At 41.1% G+C, this 15,991-nt stretch overlaps 1 protein-coding gene across 7 annotated transcripts in view; it reads left to right on the forward strand.

Annotated features, from left to right (window-relative positions):
• bicd1a (bicaudal D homolog 1a) overlaps positions 1–15,991 on the forward strand; it is a 44,096-nt gene that overhangs the window by 14,692 nt on the left and 13,413 nt on the right. For all 7 annotated transcript variants that reach the window (XM_033635714.2, XM_033635716.2, XM_033635718.2 and 4 more), the window contains exon 2: positions 11,643–11,855. In XM_033635714.2, the coding sequence (XP_033491605.1) occupies positions 11,643–11,855 (213 nt within the window). The remainder of the gene's footprint in view (positions 1–11,642; positions 11,856–15,991) is intronic.

The raw sequence follows: 15,991 nt of genomic DNA on the forward strand, positions 1-15,991 counted from the left end.
ATGTAAAAACAATGGCCAGGCTATTTATATATGCTATTATTTCTAAGTAGTTGATAGCTTCATCAAATAATCAGTCAACCAAAGATTACCTGGCAACAATTTTCAGAATCAGTTATTTGTTTCAGTGATATTTAAAGCAAAATGTCCAAAATTCAGTAGTTTCAGCTTCTCAAATGTCAATATATGCTGCTTTTCTTTGTCTCCAGGGTAGTAAACTGAATATCGTTGGGTTTTTAATGTTAGTCAGACAAATATAACTATGTCACAATGGGTTTTGGGAAGCTGTGATTATCAATTTCTCATAATTTCTGGATATTTTATGGCAATTGGCAGATTACTTGATAATGAAAATAGTCACTATTCACAGCCAGCAAGACATAAGGTTGCAGTGTTGTAGTCAAGACCACCTAAACTGAGACCAAGTCATGAGCAAGATTTTTTTTTACATATATATATATATATATATATATATATGTATATATATACTTTATTAATCCCCCTGAGGGGATTCAATTTTTTCACTCTTTCGTCATTAACACACAGGTCCGAAAGACACACACATACACAAACAGGACCTATACATGGGACCTATACATGCACAAAGTGGAGAAATGTCAGAGTGAGGGGGCTGCCTTGGTCAGCCACCCCGAGCGGTTGGGGGGTTCGATGCCTTGCTCGAGGGCACCTCAGCAGTGCCCAGGAGGTGAACTGGCACCTCTCCAGCCACCAGTCCACACTAGCCACCAGCCACCAGTCCACACACTATGGACGGGGACTTGAACAGGCAACCCTCCGGTTCCCAACCCAAGTCCCTATGGACTGAGCTACTGCCGCCTCACTGATCAGAGTATCAAGAGCGAGACAAGACTTTGAGGGGTTGAAACCAAGTCAAGACCAAAACCAGATTAGTGTGGGTCCCAAACTGCATGATGCACTATGATAAAATGTGGAATATGCAAACAATAGGCACTCCTCAAATAGATCTGAATGGTCCAGATTTCAAAAGAAAAAAAAACACCCACAGAAAACAAATGAAGACTCCTCTTCATTCACCTCTTTTATTGCTATACTATATACAGGTGTGTGTGTGTGTGTGTGTGTGTGCGCCATGAGAACTGTCTTGAGAAAATAATCAAAAGGCACTGCAGAGGTGAATTTTATGTGTGGGAATTTTCCTTTGTTTTCCTAAGGCAAGGCAGCTTTATTTGTATAGCACATTTCAAACACAAGTGCAATTCAAAGTGCTTTGCATAGCAATCAAATATAAAACATAATAAAGCACACAGAAAAAAAAGAAAGATATAAAAGGTAAATTAATTACTAAGCGATTCACAATAAAAGAACACCATTAAGAATAGCAAAAGTGCAGTCAAGGGGTGCAAAGATAAAAAAGATTGAGTTTTAAAACAAGGTTGCAGTCATTACAGGGCGGAGTAGGCAGTGTAAAAAAGGAATATTTTTAGCTTTGACTTATAAGTGGTCAGAGTCAGGGCTTATTTAACATCATTTGAGAGGTTATTCCAGGTTTGTGCTGCATGATTACAAAACGGTGCTTCACCATGTTTTGCTCTAACTGTTGGGCTTGTCAGTCGGCCAGCCCCAGACGTCCTCAGGGTCCTAGAAGGTTCATATGTCACAAGCATGTCAGAGATATACTTGGGCGCTGAGCCACAGAGTGATTTATACACAGGCAGCAGGATTCTGAAATCAATTCTCTGAGTGACAGGTAGCTAGTGTAGGGATTTTAGAGCTGGAGTAATGTGGTCATATTTCCTAGCTTCCTTCTAAGAGCAAACAAAGACAAACGCTGAGGAGCTGAAATCATCTGAACCATCTTTAGTCAACACGCCTTTTTTGCACAGGCAGTTTTGGTCTTTACTGGTCTTGAAATAACATTGTGACTCCTCTTTGTCTGAGACTGAGATAAGACAGAGTAAATGTGTGGCCGAGTGTGAGATGAGATCTTTAAAAGGTTGTCATGAGACTATAACTCATCTTGAGTACTACAACACTAGTTTGTTGTCTGGAGTTTTAAACACTGATTATCAGTTCATCTTTTTTATGCAATAAGGAAATCTTTGTTCCAGATGTTAAATAAATGTGATGATTTCTTGTTTTCTTGGTTATACGTCATCATAAATTGATAAAAAGTCTTCTTTCTCTCTTTCCTTCCTTCCTTCCTTCTGTTGACGTCTGGACACTCAGAGGACACTTTCCATTAAACCCTCGTCTCCTCCTTCTCACTCACTGCTTTTTTTTGAATTTTCCATTCCTGCCTGACGGCTCTTGTTCTCTCTCCAAACAAATGGCAGGAGTCGGGGATGAATACCGGTGAAGTGCATGGACGAGTGTGCCTGTGGCCACGTGTATTTTTTAATATGTATTTGTATGCTGGAATGGCCTAAAGGGAAGGCCATGTGTTTTTGTGGTTGACTTGCTCATGATCTCCTGCAGGGCACATTACCAAGCAGAGAGAAAGCCACATATGACACAGTTAGGCTACAGCTGGTACAGTTTGTGCAGTGTGTTTGGGCTGTTCTTCTGTCTACTCACACTGATCACAGCTTCTGATTTAAAGGCAAAGACTAAAAAAGTGTGTGCCTCTTTATACTTCCATCTTGAATAATTATTTTAGATGCAGAAAATTTCCGGCAGCAGTGGCAGACGGAGATGATGTGGATGGATTTGAAGAGAAAGGATAAGAAATAAAAAGTCATTTGGGATCCAACAAATCTTACGCCCAGCTGCCTCTCTGTCTACCGCTTCAATGTCCATTCAGCCAGGCACAGACTGAGCACACACAAGTGATAGGCATTCTGGGAAATAATCCAGCCATCCTTCTTATCAGGAGCAGACTTGAGCCAAATTGAATCACTTTAACAGGCCACATCTTTTTAACTAAATGCAGCCTGTCCCCTGGCAGCCCTCTCGGCTTCACGCAGCATGTACTGTACACATTGTGTCAGTGAGAACGCGACAGATGTGACGCTATTGTGGTTTTGGTGTATCTGGCAGGGATGTTCCACTACCAAGCAAGCACATTAAGGCATTTTTCAGCTATTATCCTGCATTATAGATTTTTTTTTTTTTCCTTGAGTGTCAGCATAATAGCATATTGTTATCAGAGGAATAATAGGCTCCACTGAGCTAAATAGCATTTCAGGAAGGAGGAACAGAAAGCAGGGCAATTCACAGTTACCCTCTTGACTATCTATAAAACATTCATATCATGCCAGCTCAATGTTTGTGTAGACAGTATTTCATGAATAGAAGAGCCCTCTACAAACAGGGAAAATTAAACTAAAGGATTTAAATGGCGCAGCAGAGCGTGCCTGAACACTCGGTATTACAATGATAAGCATCCCTGTTGATTCACAAGAGGGCTCCTGGTGGCTTAAAGCACATGAACACACACACATTTTAAAATTTATTTTTAGTAATTGTATGCATTATTGAGTGATCATTATACACTACATTTTGTATGCATACACAGTTCAGATTTTAAACGTGTTGCTGGATTGTTTTTGATCATGTAATTACTTCTAATCGTCTGTTTTATTTGTTAATTTTCTCAGTGTGACTGACCTCCATTCTTGCTGGGCTGTGATTATCCAGCTTCCCCTCTTGTGAAAATGTGCTTGTGTGTTTTTATAGATGACAGATCTCTTGACTTGGCACTTTTCCCTGTGGCTGAGAAGCACATGGGGACATTTCTGTGTCCTTGTTAAAGGGCGAAATATGCCGGGGCGACTCTTCCTATAAACCTGCTTCAGTGGTTCATCATGGATATGGGTTTTAAGTACATCAGAGTTTCTTAAGGATGCTAAATACTAAACTGACAAGGAGCTTTGTGTATTACACTTCCTTTAACCTCACTCTGATTTGGTGTTTTGTGCAATTCTGAAAGGGATAGCTTAAGAAAAATCAAAAATAGATATTTTTGTGCTGTTTATCAGTCTAGATTGTAGCAATGTTTGCCTTCATTTGAATATAATGGAACTAGATGGCACTCGGCTGGTGTTGCTCAAAGTACCAAAAAATGAACTTGAAAAACTCGACAGCAATATCTCTTTCCTGAAATGAAGAACTGGTTACTCAAGATAATCCACAGACCTTGTTGTGAGCAGTTTAAGAGGAACTATTTTCTTTCTACCACCTGCCAGTCGTATCACCACGCAGAAGGACGAGAGGCTCATGCTTGTGAAAGCATGAGATGTAAACATTAGTACCATCTTTCTCGGCTGAGCTGTAATGTTACCTAGCTCAGTGCTGCTAGGTGAGCTAGCAGTAGATGCACCCTTCCTTCTGCATAGTGATACGGTTGGCAGGTGTGGTTCGGCAGAAAGAAAATAGTTTCAACATGCCCTGTCAGCCCTGCGCTGACAGTGACAGGGCGCATCTCTTTGATCCGAAGTGACACAGCCCGTTTGCTCATGCTTCGGGGTCGTTCAATAGAGTAATAGCAAATAAATATTGTTTTAAAATGTAACTATTGAAATGTTCACAAGGGCTTTCATAAATTCCTACAGTGTTGTGGCACTGCCGCCTTTGCAGGTTAAAAGTTTATGACAGCGACTTGAAGTGAGGAGGAGCAACACGTCTCCGGCTTGGAGACGCTCACTTTTGCATGTGATGCAAAATATTAAAATAACGTGGTAGCGATTGACATAAGACACGTGCCAAGGCCATAACCCCCATGTGCCAAGGACGTACCCCCCCCTTGGCGATTTAATCGTGTATTGGCAATCTAGAGCAATGACAATACACAATGTGAAATTTAGAGGCAATCGCACAGCCCTAACAACAAGGTCTGTGGATTATCTTTAGTAACCAGGTCATAATTTCTGGAATATTTTGCTGTTGAGTTTTCGAAATGTATTTTTTGCTTTAAGCACCATAATCCAAGTGCCATCTAGTTACGTTATGTTTGAGAGGAGGCAGACATCTTCAACGGCTGGTATCTTCAACACTCAGTAACTCACACCAAAACAGATTGAGACTGATAAATAGCACTACAGGTAAAGGAAAATATGTATTTTTGATTTTTGGGTGAACTGTCCCTTTAATAACTTCAATTTAAAGGGGCACTCCGCCAATTTTATACATGGAGTTCAGTTTACCTGTCATGAAAAGTACTACTCAGCCTGAGCAAATGGTTGTATAATATCTTCTGTGGTGCGGAAGGGAGCTTTCTAAAGTGTGAAATAATTACCCTGGTGATGTCATCATGGTCATCTCAGCTCTGGCTTGAAATTTAAAAACAAATTTATTATATTTTTATCAGAAAGCCTGCATTATAAAGAGGAGGTGTGGAGTTTGAAAGAAGTAAGTGGGCTTTTAGGAGGCTTGAATTGCTATTGAGTTGCATTATGGGAGATGTAGGATCCAGTGTTTTTTGGTAATTGACCCATACTAGAGACTAAAATTAAGTTTATCTCGGCCTGTACTGCTTTGAGTCTGGCCATGCTTTTTGAAAAATGTCTCTTGTGAGTTCCCTTACTTTATGGACAGGCATTACTAAATGACTGGAGTAACCCTTTAAGACACACACTGTAGCTGTTCTTATTCAGAGCAACTGCAGCAGTAATGTTGAATTTCTGGATTGCCAACATTACAAAGTAAATATTTCTATCATAGAATAATCATGCAGGAGTGGTATATGGCTACATGGACATAACTACAGTTTGTAAAATGATGTTAAGGTATTGCCCAAACTGAGGAAATCACAACATAAATTTTATTTGTAAGTAAAACTGACAGATCATAGAGGCCCTGCAAATGGGAAGTGGAAGCTCAACTTCTTCTTCCTGTTCTGCTGCACTGTTTACCCCCCCATACTTGTGGAGTTCAGTCAAACATGTGTTTGTCAAAGGGACTGAGTGAGTCAGGAATAAATCTTGTGTGTTGTGTTTTGTCTGCTCACCTCAGGCTGCTGGCGGCTTATGTGTAGTCATGTTGTGACTGGAAGTTGACACATCGCATGCTTCTTTTGACTTATGTCTCTTCCATTTGTTGTGCTCTGGATGCTGTTCTTCACTGATTATTTATGAGATTCATTCTGAGATGTTGTTTTTGTTCCTGCGGCACTTTTTCTTTTCTTTCTTTTTTTTTTTTTTAATATTTGGCTTGGTCTCAAACACTGGTGACAGTGGCGTGTCATGCTTTACGACTCATCAAACAAATGACAAAGTGAATGACATGTTGCAGCAAGACACAATCTGATTTCTCACACACACACACACACACACACACACATTTCCACACACACACACAGAGTTCTCTTCATGACGCCGACAGCTGTGTGGCTTCTCGTCAGCGGTCCTGCGTGTCTCTCTCCATGGTACTGAAATCCCTGATGTGGTTGGCTGGGCCGACCATCTGGACAGGACACAACAGTGTGTGTGTGTCTTTCTCTGTGTATACATCTGCTGGTGTGTGTGTGTGTGTGTCATTCATAACAATTTACCATCTTGGTATGAGTTGACTAATACCCCGCTTCCACATAACTTATCAAAACGTTGTGGCAGACAGAGATTAGAGCAATGGCTTTTGGTTGATATTTGAGTCAAACTTGTGATCAAATTTAAAGCTGTCCCATCTCAAATCGAGCAGTAAAAGTAGCACATTTCTTATTTTGTACTTATGAATATAAATGAAATAGCACAAGTAATTGCTTTGAATTAATCCACATCTATCATGATACAATTTAAATCCTCATTTAATAACAACTCTTTCTGACTGCACAGTGATTAACATTTAATTAAGAATAGTCAGTGTCACGGTCATTATTAATATATTAGGCAATCCTCTAATTAAAGTCCTCATTAATTAGAACTTAAATACACAAGGGCTCATAAATAGATCTCTAGAAACGGTTGTTATTCTTGCCTGTGTCCATGCTTGCTCTCTGACCTTGAAAATGTAATCAAGTCTAGACCCCTTGCTTTCTTAACATTACTGTCTATAAATAAACTGGCAAGGTAGACCCGGAGCTGGACCCTAATTATGAAAGTTCGGTGGAGATTAATTGCTGATGTAGAAATAATTCACTCTTCTTCTCCCTCCTGGCTGTAAAAATAGACTCCTGGTGTATGTACACACACCCACAGGTCCTCCCCTGACTCCTAATTAGGAGCTGCAACAGACAGGGAAGGATTTCAGGGTTGCACACACTCCTCCTCTCACACTGATGCATTGGTTGTTGTGTTCCCTGTGTCCGCTCCTCGCTCCTTTTTTTCCAAGGCCCCAGGGATGAATATCTATAGAGGGGGACTCTATTGTTTGGACTTTATCCACTGAGGCACAGAAGGCAGAGGAGCCTCAAGGTTGAATGCATTAAGGGGTTTTTAGCACAGGCCGCCAATCAGTGACTCCACATTAAAACCATCCTGAGGAAATGGTATTAAACTTTAATCTCCCGCTCTGTTCTTCACATGTTATCTGGCTCGAATAACTGTGTTGTGTTTGCCAATTAGGGCACAGATACAGGCATGCGAATCCATCACTATAATGATACAGCAGTGACAGCCATATTGTTAGTGACGTTCATATAATTAGCCTGAAAAACACAGAGCTGTCAGTGTTGTTTTTAGCCCACCAGAAACTGTAGCGCAACAGCATCAGGATGGCCGTAGCATACTGTGCTCCTTTATGTGTTAGTGTTGAGCCTCAGCCATTAGTGTCACTCGCCATGGCTTCTTTAAGAGGAGCAGTGGGCAGATGGAGCGAGCGGACTTTCGAGGAGCACGGCTCAGCCCATAAAGGAGGGTTGTTATGAAACCATCTGCCTCTCGTTACGCATCCAGGACCCAATGATTCTCTGCGGATGAGTTGCCCCTGAATCACTGACTGTCTGTTTATCAGGCCTAGATACTGAATGAGATGTATCTGTAGAGTATTGAAAGTTGACATAAAGTACTTGTCCAGATTCTTCTTTACTTATTCTTTGATCAGGTATTTCCTGAACTTAGTCATAAGTTAGGGTTATTTTTTATTTAGGCAAAGCTCTTGTACAGCTGATCCTGTTAAAACTATAGACATTTAAGGAAACGGGCTACATTGCATATCTGCTTGTTAAATGTAAGGCTAGAGTCAGCAGCCAGTTATTTTAGCTTAGCATAAACGGAAGCTAGCCTGGCTCTGTGCAAAGGCAAAAAATCTGCCCCACTAATTAACACATTATATCTCATTTTTTAATTTGTACAAAAAAACGTAAGTAAAAACAAGTTGTGGTTTTACAGGAAGTTGTGTATCAGACTGGGCCTATGTCTTTGCCGGGAGCTGTAACTTCCTGAAGTCTAAGCTAATTGCCTGGGAAGCTAATTTCAGCAAGACTTAAGGAAGTCATTCCTTTCAGCCAAAATGTGATCCTGCACATGCACTTCCCTTTTATATTAATTAGATAAGATATAAAGTGTTAATTAGTGGGCTTTAGAAGTGTTGGTGGATTTTGTTACTGTTGGCCAGTCAAACTGTTTCCCCCTGCTACCAGTTTTTATGCTAAGCTAAGCTAACTGCTTGGTTGACTTCTGGTTGAAGCTTCAAGTTTAGCGTACAGACTAGAGAGTGGTATCAATCTTCTCACCTTACTCTAGACAAGAAGATGACTAACAATGTTCTCCCACATGAATAAATGAATGAATCAGTGAATTTTTATTATCGTGTCATGCAAACAGATAAACCCAGCCCGCAGGGACTTGTCCGGCAGCCATAAATTCAGTGCAAGCCAGGATCAGAGTACAGCAAACATAAATTCAGCATTAAAAGGAGAGAAAATGACACAAAGTAACAAAAGCAAGACCAAGGAAGACCAAGGTTGTGGATCATGCACAACATATTTTTTATGTTCAGCTGAAAGAAATAGATAAAAAATAAATACTAATAGCAAACATTCTTTCCTTCTCTTCCAGGCTTCAGCAACGAAATTTGCAAACTTAAACACATCAGAATTAACCAACCATTCTAGCTTTTGGTCATCTGAGCACCAGAAAATGTCAGGATTTAGACGAGCCATTTTGTAGAATATAAGTTCTCAGTCATCATAGTTTGTGCAATATAAAAGAAAATGGGACTTACTTTCTACTTTACCCAAATCACACAGCTCACATTTTCTATTTTCCTCCTGAATATTGTTGAATCGCCTGATTTCAATGGCTAGAGGAAGAATACCAGCTCTCTATATATAAACGGGATGTTACACATGGTTCAGGGCCAAAGTTCTGCTTTATATGCACATGTCCACCTCCTCAAAGATTTAACAAAGCTCCACATGTTTGCTTTAAGACATATAACAATGATGCATTGAGATGTTTGGAATATTTTGTAATTTATGCTTATATGAAGGACTCATCATTGAGCATCATTACCAAAAAATTCCAAACAAACAGCCCTTTCTGTTGATCTGGCCCCCAGTCACAGTACAGTAAGTGTAAAGGTCCTCTCTCTGTGACTTCATGTTACTAGAAGTCCAACAGCGGGACCCTGCGGGTCCAGATTTTTTGCTCACCCCACCGCAGGGCTCAGCTGTTGCCGCGAGGCCTGCTCGGACATCGACAGCCTCCCATCTGACGTGAGAATACGAGCTCATTCAGTCACACTGTGCTTGGAATTAATCAGCTTTTTTGTTCCTGAGGCCCTCCCTCGTAATCGTTCACTACAATCGCACTGTGCCTCCCCGGAGAGGGAGCGAGGGGGCGCGAGGGCGAGTGAACAAGAGAGTGTGAAAGAGACAACGAAATAAAAGAGAAGCAGTGAGAGAGGGAAAATGAGGGATAATTATAATACGGTATTTTTGCATGAGTGTTTTCTACTATAAAGCAAGTCCTTGAGGGCTGATTTTGTCATTGAAATGTGTATTTACAGCCATTTTCCTGGACTGATTATTACTGGCTTTTATTCATATGCTAACTGTTACGTTTGTAACTGACAGGACAAACAAAAGAGTCGATTGAATTAGAATAAACACGTCAACCAAGGGAATCAGTGCCTTTCTGATAATAAATAGGTCTTTATTTACCTGATTAACAGCGTGCAAATGAACTGTGAGTTTACATTGACACAGATTGGAAAAATTGGTGTATTATTTTTGATTTATTTGTGCTGTTTTACCAGCGTACTGTTGCTCTGCTGGCTGGTGATGAGTGTTCAAACAGCAGGTCAGATGTGACAGAGGCAGGTGATCAATAAAGCTAATTAGGTGATGATCTGCCGGTAAATCGGTTCATCTCATTCATCCACACAAAACTACACACCACTTTATTAAGCAGCAACACAGAGGTGTGAATCATAACTCATCATCATCATAGAGGCTAAATATCCATAAGACAACTTCTCCTTTCTGTGCCAATGGTCTGTATACTTCAAAATCTGCACTAAAATAGATTTCTGGCTGTAAAAAATTACCCCTGTCTGACGAAAGGACCTCAGCACACTCCACGCTGCTTACTTAATCTGTTAGCTCATGAATCAGAAGTAAATAGAAAAATGAAAAATGACCAGCACGGCGGGAAGAAAGGACAGCTGCACACTGGAGCTCATGTCTTCTCCAAATAATAGATGCTTGTATCTTATGAATGATTCATCCCGGGGAGAAACAGAGAAAATGTTGTTATTATGTTGAGGTGGGATTGGGACGAGTCTTTGTGAATTATGAATACCCTAATCCAAAATATATGGCTCCCTCATGATTTAGGCTGCAGTCTCGTTTCAGTCAGGTAACTCTGTCCAGGAACTGCGTCCTGAAGACTGCAAACACTATACATGTTGCATTGTTTACAGTTTCATGTGGCTATTGTAAACCATAAAATATTTTCCGAGACAGCAGTATTGATCCATTGTCTCTCTGAGGGGCCGCTGTGGGCAACATACCCATTTTTTTCCTGCTGATCTGCTGAGAAGTGAAAGGAGGGTTCATAGTATTTATTGAACCACAAAGGAAGCTGCTGCATGTGTGTGGAGGGGTGTGGTGTTACAAGTCATGAAAATCTGTCTGCATTTAGGCAACACTGTCTGGAAAATAGTGCAGGATTGCACATTTATACAATATAAATGATGTGTTATTCCCTTAACCTTGGAAGTAACTGTATATGTTGGTCCATGTGGCCCACAGAGCTTTCCTGCATTTGTTGCAGCACTGGTTTGGTACAGTGAGACGAATATGGTGGGCCTGTTTTGCTGTTGATGCGTGCTTTGATTTTCTCAATCAAGCCCTTGGCTCCTTTATCATGACAAGTCAGCTCTCAGTGCCGCGAAAACCTGTGTCAGGAAAATGGGAACAGTGTGTCTATTGATCAGTGTGAAACATCATCCCACATAGACAGAAAGCAGGTATCCTTGAGGGACAGCCCCTGCAAAGTGTGCTGTCAGTGCTGCCGGTGGTCCAAAGTGCAGCAGGAGTACGCCTAGTGGCCGTAGCTGTGAAAGATGTGCTGGTTTTACTCTACATGCCCGTGGGTGCAAATCCCTCACATGGATTAGGATGTAGATGTTATATGACAGGATTTGGATCAGTGTCACTTCAATTTTGACTTTGCGAAAGATGGCTGTTGGTTGTTTTATTCCTTTTTTTTTAAATTTGATTAATATTGCGTTGCTTTTGCACTGGCCCTCTTTGTCTGACCATTTCTTCTTTTCTTCCTCTCCAGGCGTTCGGTCAGGCTTACACCAACCAGCGTAAGGTGGCAGAGGATGGGGAGACCAATGAGGAGACGCTGCTGCAGGAGTCAGCCTCTAAGGAGGCCTACTACGTGGGCCGTCTGTTGGAGTTGCAGACGGAGGTGACGCTGAGCCGTTCTGTGGCGTCCAACGCCCAGGCTGAGAACGAGAGGCTCAATGCGCTTGTGCAGGAGCTACGAGAGGTGAGCTTGTCAACAGCTGCAGAGTACACCCTCTGCAGATTTATCAGTTCATACCAGACAAGGAAATATAGAGTAATCAGGCATAGATATATGTGAGAAAACAGCATCGTATTAGCTGTGGAACTCATACATTTAGATATACAGTCATTTCAGTAGTACCATAAAGTTTTCTCATGTGTTTTTCTTATATTTATGCATGCATTAAAATAGTAAAAGTTGCGTAAAATGAGTTGTAGTTGCATTGAGGTGTGGTGGTTGTAGAATTTCAGAAAAAGATCTCCTGTATTTTGAAAGTTTGGTCACTGAATGCATTTTGGATACCAGAATTTTAAAAAGTACTTTTTGAAGAATTTTGGAAAAGGTAACTTGATATTGTGAAAAAAATGCAACAAATAAAGATATTTTATTTTTGCAGTCATTTATCATTGTAATTTCTTGAATTTTAAGACCTATTTCCCACATTCATATTATTTCCTGTACTTACATGAGATGATTATGTTTGATAAACACCAAAGGGTGACAGTGTCAGAAAGGGGGTCAAACCTCACACAGAAAAAAGTATGCATGTGTGAACATGGAAAGCACGCGTTTACGCATTCATACATATCTGCAGCCGCTGTGTCGGGCAGCGCAGGAGTTCGAGCTGGGGTCAGACGCCGCGGCCACGACCCCATTGTGGGGGGCAAATCCGGTGCTAAGCTGGGGAATAAGTGAAATGCCCTGAGCTCGGCACATGTGTAGGGACAGAGTGAGCCAGGCTGCTCTCATCACACAACCGGCAGCACACCCACAGGACGCACACTCTCATTCACCGTGTTTATCAGGGACTGTTGTGAGGTTGTTACACTCAGTGCGTGTCTTTTTGTGAACATGACACGTGTCATATGTCAGGTGAATTAGTCAAGAAATTTCACATTATAGAGTGTGTTGAACAAATCAGTGTTTTCATGAAACCTGCCACCTGATGAACATGTTTGTGATGAGTTGGTATTCCTCACATACACACCTGACTCCTGTTTGCATCATGATCGTGGCTCTTTGATGTGTTCATCAAATGGCTTTTGGCTCCCTTTGAAATCCTCATTTGCATGCGTGATGCCCATTAATGACAAGGATTTGCTTTTTCACGGTGAGAAGCAGGTGTTGCAGCCACGCTGGGGGCTTCATTGGTCATGAGTGGCGTCTGATCAAAAGGTTCCAAGCAAGCCTCACAAACACTATTAACATATACATATTCATCAAGGAAAAACGTATGGGAATAGTTTATGTCAGCCAGAGGAAGTTTGCAGTTGTAAGTCAGAACATGTAAGGATTAAGATAATTAAGTGTTTATGAATTCGCAGCATCCCAATCCCTCCCATGCAGAAGACAGTCACTCACAGTACATCTTGGCATCTGCCTAAGCTTAAGAAATACTTAAACCTTCCAAATAAAAGCCACATCATTATATATTTATGTCAACATTTTCTATTTATCCTCCCATTACTGCAGCAACAGTGGTGGTAACAATGATGAATGGATACTACATGGCTGGACTTCAGCCATATTTGCCATTGTATCATGAATCCAATAAAGCTTGTCACAGTCACAGTCTGTTCTGTGAACTTCAGATCAGGGGTGAGTCGCCCAGCTTTGCCCTGTGGCAGGCTCACTGCCAGTTGTTATGTGCCGCACTGTCCCTGACCCCGGCCACTGTAGCCCCCGATCAGCTACGCTTCTATAGAGACTCTCTGACTGATAATTGACCTCTAATCCAGTGCACTTCATACCCGGCTCAATGTAATCACCCGCATTGTCATAAATATGTAAGTGGACAAGATGTAGCAACGGAGGGTCATTACAGTCAATAATAATATGGCATTTAAAATATTGTATGATTTGTTATTTATGGTAATAAGTTTTGCTCTGAAAATGTCATTTGGTTTTCGTTATTTTTTCCTGGATGAGTAGAAAATGTTCTCAGTGCAGTCGCACTGTACTTCTATGTACTTTGCAGCTGAGGCTCCATTAGCTTTAAGAGTATAGGAGCTGCTGTCAGCCACTGTTCAAATCAAAAGATTCACTGCATCATGATGGTCTTTAGTTTCAGTCCAGTTGCCAGTTCTGAAAGCACCATTGCCATCCACACACACACACACACACACACACACACACACACTGGAGCTTCAAAGCAAAGAGGAGACCATATGTGTCTCAGGTCTCTGAGTTTCTTCCCCCCTGTGAGTGAACCCACCCACTCCTGACTCTGTGTCTGGGTCAGCACTTCTGCCATATGCACAGAGAGCTGCAGGGAAGCTGCAGGCAGCTCTGCAGTAAGAGAAGTACACACATGCGCACGTATACTGTACGTTGTTCATTATTTTATATTCTCTACTTAATGATACTGTTGTCCAGTAGTAATGACATTGTACTGTACACATTAAGTCATGTCTGTGTTTAAAAAGAGGAGCCTCATACCTGTTCTGGTCTGGTCTGGTCTGCCCACTTTTGACCATTCCTAGTCATAAGTGGGCGGAGTAAAAGTGATGCAATGATAATAATAATAATAATGATAATCTGTGTAGTTAATCTTTAGGAAATACAGGAGACAACATAACCTCATACAACAGTTCGTGTATCTTACGAAAACACACGTGCAGTGGTTCAAATGAAACAAATTAGCGCCCCATGAATGGCATCGTCATGTTATGTACTTAGCATTACATAGGTTTAGGCCAGTAAAGTTACGTAGGTTAAGTTTAGGAAAAGAAACATAGTTGGGCATTGTCAGGTTACAAACTAAATGATAAGTTACATACTTAATGCTACGTAAAAGAAACATAGTGATGACTTACCTTACTTTGTGTGACACGGAGCAATGAACACAGGTCTCCTTGGATAATATCCTGTGTTTGTTTGACCAATCCATCATCCTGACTTTCCTCTTCATGCAGACTTTAGGTCTTTGCTACCTCCTCCTTTACTCTTGCCAGAGAACGGGCCACATGATCGCAACGTTCTTGATTGCGTAGGTTATATGGCAATTCTGATGCATTACTTTTCATAAGTATATGTACGAACAGTGCATGAGAACAAGTGTCCACTGTCTACTACTGTAATGCATTTTAAGTAGGGCTGCACCCAAATAATGTCAGTCAAATCAGATTCAGCTGTTTGACACTAATATTCGACGATTTATTTATTTTTTCCATATAAAGTTTGAAGGTTTGAAGAGGGGTTAGCTAGACGTTCAGTGTGACAGTGACCTTCATTCATGTAAACAAGTAAAGGAGTAGTAGTTGACAAGCTAATAGCGCTGACAACGGGTTGGAAATGTACAACATTTATTGCCGATACTAGACATCAAACAAAAGCCAGAAACTATATCCTATTAAGTATCTGTGAGCTGTAAATTCACCACTCCCAAGCAGAAGAAAGAAAACAATGTTATCTCTGAGCCCTACCCCTGCATCATGTCCGCAGCTGTCTGTAGAGAAGCATGACAGTCAAGAGTGCTCACTTTGCAGCTAAATCTGGGTACCAAAATGTCCCCAGAAGCAGTGGTTAAGTGCAGGGTATACGCAGGTATACCCACCTCTTTCTCTGGCTGTTCACGGTAAACCCACCTATCAGCAGAAAAGCTATTGGAATACATAGGAAAGTATACCCACCACCTCCTCGGTAACCTACCCAGAACTACCACTACATAACTGCCCAGAAGTACAGATGATCCGAATCTCTGACTTTCAAGGGGCAGCCCTAATTTTAAGTGACCTGGACTAATGGTGAAATTGACTTAAAAGTAACATGGGGATTGCTTTAATTTGCCAGGGTCAGCTCTTTTGAAGCTAACAGAGAGGATATTCATCCATCTCCCTTTTCCTTAGAATAAAAGTTAGCAGTTAGTGGTTGTATATGTGACAGATAATTTTGCTGAGTTCTCCATATATTCCCAGCACTGCCGCCTACTACACCCAGATTTATGACCTTTGTATCTGCTGCATTTCTCTCATCGACACTTTATATGGTCCAGCATATGCTCATGTTTCTATCTGTGCACAGCAGGTGACCTGAAATGATCCTTCTGGGAGTGTGAATGTGCTGACTCATTGCATTTAAGAAAATGAAATTTGTTTAGCAAAAAAAAAAATCTCATC

This window comes from Epinephelus lanceolatus, chromosome 5 (genome assembly GCF_041903045.1).
Source record: "Epinephelus lanceolatus isolate andai-2023 chromosome 5, ASM4190304v1, whole genome shotgun sequence".
NCBI lineage: Eukaryota > Metazoa > Chordata > Actinopteri > Perciformes > Serranidae > Epinephelus > Epinephelus lanceolatus.